The sequence below is a fragment of the Micropterus dolomieu genome, linkage group LG09 (genome assembly GCF_021292245.1).
Source record: "Micropterus dolomieu isolate WLL.071019.BEF.003 ecotype Adirondacks linkage group LG09, ASM2129224v1, whole genome shotgun sequence".
In the NCBI taxonomy this organism is placed as follows: domain Eukaryota; kingdom Metazoa; phylum Chordata; class Actinopteri; order Centrarchiformes; family Centrarchidae; genus Micropterus; species Micropterus dolomieu.
Genome location: NC_060158.1, coordinates 29,908,820 through 29,920,880, shown reverse-complemented (window position 1 = coordinate 29,920,880; position 12,061 = coordinate 29,908,820). Strand labels below are relative to the sequence as shown.

The 12,061-nt window shown below is 40.9% G+C and overlaps 1 protein-coding gene across 1 annotated transcript in view; it reads left to right on the top strand.

The window, feature by feature from the left end:
• The first annotated feature begins 1,159 nt into the window (after nt 1-1,159).
• The window catches only part of LOC123976309 (ankyrin repeat and MYND domain-containing protein 2-like), an 817,726-nt gene continuing 806,824 nt past the window's right edge, over nt 1,160-12,061 (top strand). The window contains exons 1-6 of the mRNA XM_046058365.1: nt 1,160-2,628; nt 3,283-3,347; nt 5,115-5,253; nt 5,411-5,509; nt 5,586-5,746; nt 10,208-10,422. Of these exons, the coding sequence (XP_045914321.1) occupies nt 2,562-2,628; nt 3,283-3,347; nt 5,115-5,253; nt 5,411-5,509; nt 5,586-5,746; nt 10,208-10,422 (746 nt within the window). The 5' untranslated portion in view covers nt 1,160-2,561. The remainder of the gene's footprint in view (nt 2,629-3,282; nt 3,348-5,114; nt 5,254-5,410; nt 5,510-5,585; nt 5,747-10,207; nt 10,423-12,061) is intronic.

The window sequence follows — 12,061 nt, the reverse complement described above, 5'->3', positions numbered from 1 at the left end:
GTGTTGCTTTGGGTCCTGTTTGTGCATGTGTGTGTTTCGGACCTGTGTGTTTAATACTAACAATAATAACAGAGTGAAAACATTGAACTTCCCCTTGTGGGATTAATAAACTATTAAGAAGAACAAGAAGAATGTATGATCATGTCAGAGAATATAGGCTCCTTTTATTTTTATCACTGATTTATTGATATTGTGAGGTAATACAACTCTAATGTGGGATGTATACAACACAATATCAATAAAAGCAGACATCACTGTTCTAAACTTTCAAGATAAATATTCAAAACTATTTTTTTTAAAACTGCCTACAAAAGTATTGGAAAATGTTGCCATCAGCTAAAACGTTCTGTAAAAGATTAGTGTAATGAGAGTGTCTAAATTTCTCATTTTCAAATGTTCTTAGATTAAGGACATAGCTTTTAAATGTTAATTTAGATAAGGATTTTGCAGTCTCTTTTTTTATTTTGAGAACTGTTTATGTAGTAACAGTTTTTCCTGCGCAGTCAATATTACAGTATACCTTTTGTAATGTTTATTTAGTGCAGATGTTGTGACTGAAAGTACCACATTAGCAGACATCGCACAAACAGACAGCACAGAGAAAGGACAACACCTGCAAGAGAACGGGGATGGGGACAACAGGAAATAGCAGAGGGAAACACTAATTGCAGAAAGCAACAAAACCTGCAAGAGAACGGGGAGGGGGGCTTGTGGTGGAGAAAAAACAACAACAAACAATCACAAACAAACAAACAAAAAAACAAAAAAGAAGACAACCAGCCGAAGAGCAGCAATAAACAGCTGACATAGGAAGACAACTAAGAGAAAAATGAAAACAGTCCAGCACAATTATTAAGTAACACAGTAACACAGTAACACATGAGGGCTGGAATAATAACAATTAATTTAAATAAGTAACTGAAAGAAAATATATAAAAATAATTCTACCCGGGACAACCTAAATTTGTTTGTGTCTATGTGTGAGACTGTATGTGTCTAAAGAATGTAGTTGGTGAGAGTGGGATACAACAACCGTGCGGCACCGACCCCAGCAACAGGCAAGCAAGAACCCCAGTAGCCAATAGGGGTGGGAGGAATAAATTTTTTTAAAAAAAGATGCAATGCGAACGCAGAAGACCCCGACCCAACCAACAGACGCCCAAAAAAACGACCATCCAAATGGCAATCGACAACGCAATGCCGATGGAACGCAAAAGGTGGAACCCGATAGCAGCGCCCGGACCGACTGACCGCAAACAACCAAACTGCCAAAACGCCACGCAATCATCAGCATCAATGCCCAGGAGCCAATGAGCCGTGCAGGCCACCGTGCACCCGCCAATAAAAGTCTGCCGTACCCCCAACCGCAGGAAAAATGAAGGCCTCCCGCGCCAGCCAACATCCCCCATTCGCAGCACACCCCCAGGCTGCCGTGCAACGCCAGCCAAACCAGCAACGAGGCAAAACCAACTACCTCAGCTACATGCCACCACCAACCCACACACCCGTCAAGGGCTGAGAATTCCGGGCACAAGCCCAGAATAAATCGGAGCACAGCCCCGCACCCACACTACACATCCCGAAAACTAACTTTATACTTCAATCTCTAGAGGAGTCTGACAACCAGCTGACAGAGAAATGGGGAAACATGGATCTGAGGCCAGATTCCAATGCACAAACTAATGCATCACAGCGAAGGGATTTTGCAGAACATAGGAGTCTTCATATGCATATTGGCTGTCAGAGGTAAGAGAGCAGATCGTTTTTATGGGAGGTTTTAACCCCTACAAACACAGGCAATAGAACAGTAAAAAAACAATATAAATAAAACATACATGTAGCCCCTTTAAGATAACAAAGATAACAATGTTAAAATGTGACACATGATACTTATACTATATCTCAACAATTACTGATGCTAACAACCTTAATAGGACAGTATAAATGACAACAAATTAAGTAAAATTAACCCCACTGACTGTCTGTGGATCCGTACTGAGTTTAGATTTCTACACCTCATCATACAAAGCACACAGTGAGTAAGAGCAGAGTCAGAATGCATGTGTAGATGATGGAGATGAAGTCGGGTGCTATAACTAAACTGTAACCAGTTGTCATACAGCCTCTCATACCTGTGGGCTGTAGTAGGCTAGTTTATGTATCCGGCGGAGCACTGCACTCAGAACTGTGTTACAAACACAGGACCTTCAGTTTGCTGTACCCCAAATCAGGCAGGACAGACCTAACCCTTCACCGCAGGGGAGTCTGGACTTCATGAAACATTTTACACAGTAGTCAGAGTGAAGAGTAAGAGCAGGACAACCACATTTTAGATTTACTACTCTTTTTTTGGAGGGGACATTTTCCTCAGCAGACAATAGGTGTCTCCAGGTATGTTCCAGGGATGGCTCAACTGGTGTGGGTTGTGTCCTCTGTAGTTCATCAGTCCACTATAGTAGACTGTGACTGTCAGCTGGACCGAACAGCAGAGTTTGTCAGATCAGAATAGGCCAGTTTAGAACCAGACTGGTCATTCAAACCAGAGCAGAAGTGATCAGAGGATGTCTTCACCTCAGAAAGGAGATCTGTCAGCATCTGAGAGGAAGATCTTGCAAGTTATTGCTGCTGGTGAGTAGTACTTGTCTGTTTTTCTAGATTTGAGATTATACTTTTAGCTTTTCTTCACTCTGTTTTATATCACATTATTCTTTCATTGTGATGATATGGAATGTGTGAGCAATTTCCAAAAAGGTTTCCTGGAGAGGGTTATGTAATTTGGCAGTAAGTAGAGGAAAAATAGACATTGTGTTCAATTGGTATACCTCCAGCTAATCTATTTAAATAGAACCTACAGTATTTTAGTCATTGCACAGTAAGTCAGCTGAACATGCAGAAATTTGGATGTTGTCTATATGCAGCTAACAACTCAACATATATGCAGAATAAAGTTTCCAATAAATGAATAATTAATATTTGAGTTTAAATGGCTTTTCTTTCATGAACATGTTTGTTTCCCTATAATTAGTATCAGATTACATAGTTCTTGCCAGGAAACATCTTAGGAAATTACTGGGAAATTATTCAGAAAGTGCAGACTGTTATACTAAAATTAATGTTTGTTTTAATTTAGATACTTTGCCATCACAACTCCAGCCAAGGCTTGAACTAACAAAAAAATCATATATGTGTTTGTGCAATCTCTCCTCCTTGTTTCTGCTCTTTCTTGCTTGAATGTCCAAATGTCAAACCTCTCAATTTTACAATGACACATTTGTTCTGCAGGCAATTTACAGGAAGCTGCTCAGCTGCTTGCTAGCAAAGAAGTACGAGTCAACTGTTTGGATGAGGTATGAAATTAGAAGGAACATTGCTTTAATGTTAGTAGTTGTAGTATTTCATAAACAGTAATGGATTATGTTTTCAAACTACTGCCTCAAGAATGAATTTTCAGGCTCAACTAATATATTTAGGTTAAAACAGTGTATAATATAATATACTCAAACGGATCTCCAGATTTAAAAGAACAGTCCACAGTCACTAGAGCCTATTTCTTTATTTATAAAAATATTTTTGCTTGAAAGATGCACAATTTACAGCGTAATTGCAAAATGTGAGGTTATAATGCTTATTTCTAACCCTAATAATACAAGGGTTCTCAACCTAACTGTGACCTAATATTAATAGCAATACCTAAATATTAGATTATATTGTACTTTAAATTGTTATCGACTCTAGCTTTAAGACATCATCACCGTCAGAATTTTCAACCAGTGATACTATGTCATACTATTATACTCTGGCCATTCTTTTCATAGTGTTTGTAGTTCTCTCTCTCTCTCTCTCCCTCTCTCTCTCTCCCCTCTCTCTCTCCTTCACCCCAACCGGTCGAGGCAGATGGCCGCCCACCCTGAGCCATGGTTCTGCTCGAGGTTTCTGCCTCTTAAAAGGAAGTTTTTCCTTGCCTCTGTCGCCTAGTGCTGCTCTTGGTGGGAATTGTTGGGCTTCTGTAAATAACATTATAGAGTCTAGACCTGCTCTTTTATGAAAAGCGCTGTGAGATAACTGTTGTTGTGATTTGGCGCTATATAAATAAAATTTAATTGAAAAAAATTAATTAATTAATTTAATGTTCTTTGTTCCCACATTTTTAATCCTGGGCTGCGATCTTCTTATGTTTTTCCAATAGATTTTTCTTTGACCTCGATGGGAAAGGTCAAGAGGTCAAGATGTGACCACTTCAGTGCTCAGAGAATCCGACTGCACTTACACTAGGCTATATAATTATGTGACAGCGAATGTTATCGATGTGGGTCTGCCATGGTGAAACTTCTTTTCCCCCTTTTATAATTGAACATTATAAACATACAGACATTCAGCTGGTAGAGGTGTAATGGACATTCTTGTACAATTCACGATTCAAATGGGTGAATTTTTTGATATCGACCAAAGGAAATATAAAAATCTAAACAAATTACATAAATATAAGAAACTATCAACAAAAGTCAATATACTTTAATCAGGGCCAGAAAAAATAATTATGTTTCAAAATATATGTTACAAAATGAAAGTAATGAATACGACTTTACAGTCCCTCACTCACCACTTCCTCCACCCATAATGTCCCTGTAACATATGTTATCTATTGTGATGGAGACATATGGAGACGACTCTTGAGAGGCAGACGCGGCACTCAAAGGTGTTTCATAATAGCATCACACCACTACATGTAGCTCACAGACTCCTTCAGCCTGCCTGTCTGTCAGAATCAGGTGTGGCGACAGAGCTTCACATCACTGCCTTCACCCACATCACACACATGTTACAAAATTAAACTTTTAACTACATTTTGTACAGCATCCCATAAAACATCATTTGTACTCTGAACCATAGAAAACAGAAGGATATGGGACCACGTTATTTGTGTTCTATTTTTCATGCACACTGACTAAAATTCAACTTTCACTGCTTTATTTACCAAATGGTTGAAAGTTGAAAGAGTGAATCCGTTAGTGCTGCTTTGAGTAAATCACTGGCTTACTTCTATTTATAGATTAATCAGTACACATATAAACTAACTCCTCTTGTCATACTGTGTCTCTCCTTTGTTTCTTAAGCATGGCATGACTCCACTGATGCATGCAGCCTATAAGGGCAAGGCAGATATGTGTCGTCTGCTGCTGCAGCATGGGGCCGATGTCAACTGCAACCAGCATGAATATGGATACACTGCTCTCATGTTTGCTGGCCTGTCAGGTATAACATTGTGTGTCACTCGGTTTTGCAGCATCTAGCCTGGGCCCTGGGTCGGCCACCCCTATGCACCCACACTATCACCTTATTATAGTTTAGAAGTCATTATTGATGCAGTGTATTGTCCTAAATATCAAACCACTGAATCCACCTCCTCCAGGGAAGACAGACATCACCTCCATGATGCTGGATGCAGGAGCAGAGACAGACCTGGTAAATTCTGTTGGTCGGACTGCTGCTCAGATGGCAGCATTTGTAGGTGAGACCCGCAGCAGAGACTGTACTAGTTAACTAGTGAGTGTGCTCACATCTTAACTTGCACGTTCTCCTTCCAGGCCAGCACGACTGTGTAACAGTGATCAACAACTTCTTCCCACGGGCGAGGCTGGAGTACTACACCAGACCACAGGGGCTGGAGAGGGAGCCCAAGCTGCCCCCCAGGCTGGCAGGACCCCTGCACAAGATCATCATGACCACCAATCTCAGCCCGGTAAAGGTGAGGCCTAAAGGGCTGAAAACATGCTCACTTACTCACAGGTCCACTAGAATACTGGATGATTTCAGAAGTACATTTCAAATGTTCTTTTGGTTATCTTGTTACTATGGTTGTAAACCTTCTCAGTAAGAAACACGATGTTGCTGGAAATATTTAAAGCACTAGGGATTGGCATGGGAAGTTTTAAAAATAAGGTTTTGTTCACCCAAAAATGAAAGAAACAAGTTACAAAATATGCAAGACGGTTCTGGGCCCATAAAAGAGGTCAACTAAACAGAAGGAAACCCAGGCTATGATAATTTAACAGAAGCTGAACACAAAAGGGGAACATAATGTCTGATAAATCTATTTTGGAAAACACAAAGACATTACCAAAAACAAAATCTCTCAACTGAACTGACAAAAATACTAAATAAACTATGATCTATAACTATCATCATTTATCTGTTTAAGTCAGAAGGTCATGGGTCATTAAACATGGGGTAAACATGAAAATGCTCAGCACATCTCCTGCCAGTCTGCCCATTAGATGTTGATATTTCTGGTGTACAAGTGGCAAATGTCCCTGATTGTGATGCTAGCAGATAAGTTATGGGACCACAGTGGTAGTGTCCATTATTTTCTTAATTTCAGGTTGCTACATTTGTTTTGTCCTCCCGGCAGCGAGTCGATGTTTAGCCCTAAGCTTCAAATTTCAGCGACCAAAGTGGGCTGTGTGGCTATGCTTGGCCTAGCATGGTTAGTGGCCCGCTGTAGAGCTTGTACTCACTTTGAAGTCAGGCTGCTCGCACCATAGCAGCCTTATCTTGTATTTTTAATCAGCAATATTGATAAGATGCATATTTATATGCATCATGTGAACACATGTAATTATAATCAAACTTACCTTTCAGTGTGTCATCAGTGTCAAAAGCCTGTCACTAATGTTTCTGGACATCAATCACTAAGCTCTGGAGTGAGATGGGATCCTCCTTCATTGAATGCTGTTAATCCTGAAGTGGCATCTAGAATGGATGGAGTAAAATTACCATCAACATGTAATTCATGTTATACAATCACATGAAAACCTATGTCTAAATTTAATTTTAACCATATCAATCATTTGTGTTACTTCACTTGAACTTACTGTATGTCCTGGCGTGTTCATCTTGGTGCTTACACGGTGCACCTGAGCTTACAGGACAGGAGAACTTGTCCAAGTCCATGTCCAGAATGTAGACTTGGTCAGGTGTAGAGGTACTCTGGACAAAATGGGATCACAAAAGTCAAAACATATGGACCCCACACCAAAGTTTTGAATCACCTGTTATATTGATAATTTTGTTCTATTGTCACAGAGATGCAAACACTCAGTCACACAATGGCCCTAATTTATGAAAAGTGCATACACCAAATTGCCAGCATACACCTGACGAACACCCAAAACCACGGTGACTTTGAGATTTATCAAAATGGACGTTGGCGTATGGCACGCTCAAATCCTACGCCAGCTCAGGAGGTGGTGTACATGTAGGCAAGTTTTGAGTTAGCGCGGAAATGCACAGAAAAACAATTCCTAACACCACAAAATGCACTGACAAACTAAAAGATATGATATATTATGACCCACTGTAACAGAAACAACGTTTGAAACATTAATTTTGCTGTTTGTATTTAGCAACACAGACTTTATACAGCCTACATCATATTTGAGCAGTCAAAACATGCTTTGATTTGTATTTGGACCATTTTATCGTAGCTTTAGGTGCCTTTTATTTGGGTTTGCTTTTAATAAAATGTGTACTTTCAAATGAAAAGGCTATGAGCAAAAAATGTTGTAAGGTAAATAAATACTGCAAACAACGAAGAGCATGAGAGCAAGAGCTTGAAGCACTGAGACTGGCTGCCGAAATGGACACAGCCCCACGCCCTTTAGGTGAGGCTGGCACAGACATGTCGCGCACAAAGCCCTGCATTTATTATAAGACAAACTTTGTATTATGACAGCAACAGCGAGCACCGACACCCCCGCTAAAGTCCCCGCGTCCCCGGACTCCGCTGATCCCGGTGAGTCCTGGGTCAGTGTGTAAAGCCCAGTCCCGGAGGTGTTGGAGCAGCTTTTTATCAGAGCGACATACTTTCATTTGGAGCTTATTTGGGACTTAACTTTGATGGGCGTTTTAGCAGTGCTAAATCTATCTCTTGGAGCACCACAAGTAGCCAATTTATAATTCTAGGAACAGACAAAAACTTCTAGTTTGCACGGAACCGGAACAGGTGGTACAGACGTGGTGCAGCTCATCATTGTGTTTGGACAATGTTTCACTCTGAACATAAAAGAAAGGTTACAGTGAGCACTCACCGCGGATGGTCAGATCCAAGTCCGTGCGCGTCCAGACCCGTGTCTGTGCGTAATAGTCCCAGGACAGCGCAGAGCACTGTTTCCCAAAGCCACAAAACATTATGAAGGCTTGCTTTGCACGCTGGGGGTACACCCCCCGTATCTGTCCGTATGTCCACGGATGTCCATCAAAGTAAACGCTCAGCGAGAGGCTCTTGGCCCGTGCCCTGCTCCGGGATGAGCACATCCTCCTCTGGGGCTGACAGCGCGCGGTGGTCCCCCTGACTCCAGCGCTGGCTCTCGGGCTGGACCTGAACTATTTATGGCTCATCTGACTGCTCGTGTCCAGTTTTAAGCGCGTTGAACATTTTGTCAAAAATGTGTCCAGTTTAATTGTTTCCAAAAGAAAAACCTCGTAATATTAAAATGCACAATATTTATGAACATTTATGCTCTAGTAGTGAAACTAAACATTTAATCTTTATTTAAATCTGTCAAAACAACATAATATTTTGTTTCTTAAGTTTTAATTTGTGGATTTCCTGCTCCAAACCATCCGTCTGTCCCTGCCGTGATGTAGTGGGTGCGGCCTCCTGAAGCTTGAATAATTGGGGACATTCAAATTACCCCCGTTTTCAGCCGCCACATTTATCAACACCAGGTGGTGCGTACACCTGAAATGCCAGGGTACACTCTCATTGATAAATCAGGCGCTGAGAACAGTGTAAACATAATCTCACGCACAAAAATAGGCCCGTTTCTACGGAAGATTGATAAATGAGGGCCAATGTCTTTTGACTGGATGAACTTAAGGAAATTTGGAGAAAAATGGTTACAACAGTACTGCCTGCAGATATCAACATAAAGGGTGATTCAAAATGTTTGAATGGCAGTGCATATTAAATAAACTTGCTTCACAAATCAAGAATACAGTTGATGTCAGATATAGCATGCTGTTCCTGTGAAGTCCCCTTCAGTAACAGAGTTTATACACTTTCCTAGTGCCTGTTTGATAATAATGTGTCAAATGTTTTTTGACTTCACATTGCTGTCACGAAGTTGGACTTCTGAAACCCATCCCACTGGCCAGTCGTAGCTGGCATTCAGATGGGTGGTCAGAAAGTCAAAGAGCTGAGAAACGTTGAATGCCCTGTTCCTATGCAGAAATTTTCATTGCTGATGTTATGTAGCTGTTAGTATGATTTCTTCTGACAGGCAATGTTGCTCGGTAGCACACAGATAATCTATGACCATAAAAGTATGACTGGAAGTTGTTGTACCTGCCACGCTAACATTTACAATTATTCATTCCAAAGCTTAAAATTGCTATATGTCAGAGGTCGCACGCCTCTGGAGCAACCAGGGGTTAAGTGTCTTGCTCAGGGACACAATGGTGGATGTGTCAAAGTGGGGGAGTTGAATCTGGGGTTTCCCACACCAAAGGAATGCATCTTATCCACTGCTCCATCACCACCCTTTAACAAAACATACAGAAGAAAAACCGACATACTTTGTGCTGTAATTCATTAACATCAATTTCATTGTCTATACACGGCTAACGTATAATGGTAATGCCAACTCACACATCTCTAAATAACTAATCTTTTTGCAATCAGTCCCAGAGGTACCCGCTTGGTTTCAGGAGTTGGAGCAGTAACTGCGTTCATGGTTGTGTTGGTGTGAAAACCTCCACACCTTCACCTTCATATTCACTTTCCATATCAGTGTCCTGAGGTAGTAGCTTTGATGCATATGCTTGTGAGAAACATGTTAAGTGGTCCGTTACCACTGAAATGTATTCATACCCATCAAGAGCATAGACATGTCCCTGCCAATAAATGAATTGTCCCTAGCAATAATTATGTAAATGTAAATATAACCACTGTCAGTGTTTTTGGTACAGGAACAGTTAACAACAGTTGTTCTCTGCTATGAGTCCAATGTGTTTCAAAGTTATATAATCTTATCCTCAAAGTGTCCAGGGTCTACAATAACAGCATGTACATAAACTATGGCTAACACAATATGAGATAGAATAAATGGATGTGTTCTCTCCTCTCATCTCAATCAATGACAATATTTCTGCCGTCAAAACAGCTCTGCCAAGAAGTGTTTGTCTAACCAACTCTCCAATCTGTCAGATAGTCATGCTGGTGAAGGAGAACCCTGTGCTGGTGGATGTGACGGCTCTGGAGAAGTGTTACCAGGTGATGGACCTGCTGTGTGAGCAGTGTGTGAAGCAACAAGACATGAACGAGGTCCTGGCCATGAAGATGCACTACATCAGCTGTGTACTGCAGAAATGCCTGGCCTTCCTACAGAAACAAGATGACAAGCTGGAAGCACTTGTCAAGAGGTGAGGCTTCTATGTGGAATGAGTCTGCCCCCTGAATATATAACCAGCAGCACTCAGCACTCATTCTACAGTTAGTTTCACTGTTTAGAGTTGATGGGTAGATCAGCATCAAGTTGCTGTCATTATAGTGGTTAGACGTGGATTGTTATGAAAGGCCCAGTCCTGGATCATATAAGTACAGTATAATAACATGAGCAATTTGTGTGTCACCCAAATTACGTTATTGAAAAAAGATATACTTTCCTGCTGTGTTTAAACGTCACTGTCTGTTAAAAACAATTTTCAGTCATTTAAGTCTGAGAAAAAACCCTGACGATGTAGTTAGGATTGTGCATTTACCAGGCAGGTAACAGATGCCATCAAGCATTATGGGAAATGTAGGATCCAGTGTTCTTGGAGCTTCAATCATGTTCTGCCTCTTGTGAGTCCCCCCACTTTATAGTGTTGCCTGGAACCTCTTTAAGAGCATCAGAAAACATTAATAACTTTGATTAAGTCAGTTTGACGAGAGTTTCCAGTGTGCCAGTGATTTCATCATGATGACCTTGTATTGTAATTTCATCCCCCTCCTCCTACAAACCAGTCTTTATTTTTTTGACTTGAATTTCCTTTAACATTAAGCCATGACACTTTCATGATTGCGCTCCCTTGACTCATATGCAAAAATAGTTGTTTTCTAGCTTTTTTGCTGTATTGACTGTGTGGCGTCCAAAATCGATGTTGTTAGAACTTCAGTATACATGCTCACATCTGCACCAAATTTGGAATACATTATAAGAGTCCCGCCTTGACCACATCCATGTGCCAATATTCACTCAAAGTCATAGCGCCACCTGCTGGCCACAGGAAATGAAACATTTTACTATGATGGACTACTCCTAGTAGGTTGGCCATATCAACCCATCAGAAAACCCTTAACACATTGACGATGCCATGTTGTGAGTTTTTGGTATTTTTGGTTTTTGGCGTGGCAGTGGTGTGATGGCGAAGTTACCGGCTACGCGTTTAATAAGAGTCCCGACCTGAACACATGTACATGCTAACATTCACCCGCAGTCATAGCGCCACCTGCTGGCAACAGAAAATGACCTTTAACGAAGCAGCCTCCTTGGCACGTTTCACCTACAGTGAGGAAAATAAGTATTTGAACACCCTGCTATTTTGCAAGTTCTCCCACTTAGAAATCATGGAGGGGTCTGAAATTGTCATCGTAGGTGCATGTCCACTGTGAGAGACATAATCTAAAAAAAAAAATCCAGAAATCACAATGTATGATTTTTTAACTATTTATTTGTATGATACAGCTGCAAATAAGTATTTGAACACCTGTCTATCAGCTAGAATTCTGACTCTCAAAGACCTGTTAGTCTGCCTTCAAAATGTCCACCTCCACTCCATTTATTATCCTAAATTAGATGCACCTGTTTGAGGTCGTTAGCTGCATAAAGACACCTGTCCACCCCATACAATCAGTAAGAATCCAACTACTAACATGGCCAAGACCAAAGAGCTGTCCAAAGACACTAGAGACAAAATTGTACACCTCCACAAGGCTGGAAAGGGCTACGGGGAAATTGCCAAGCAGCTTGGTGAAAAAAGGTCCACTGTTGGAGCAATCATTAGAAAATGGAAGAAGCTA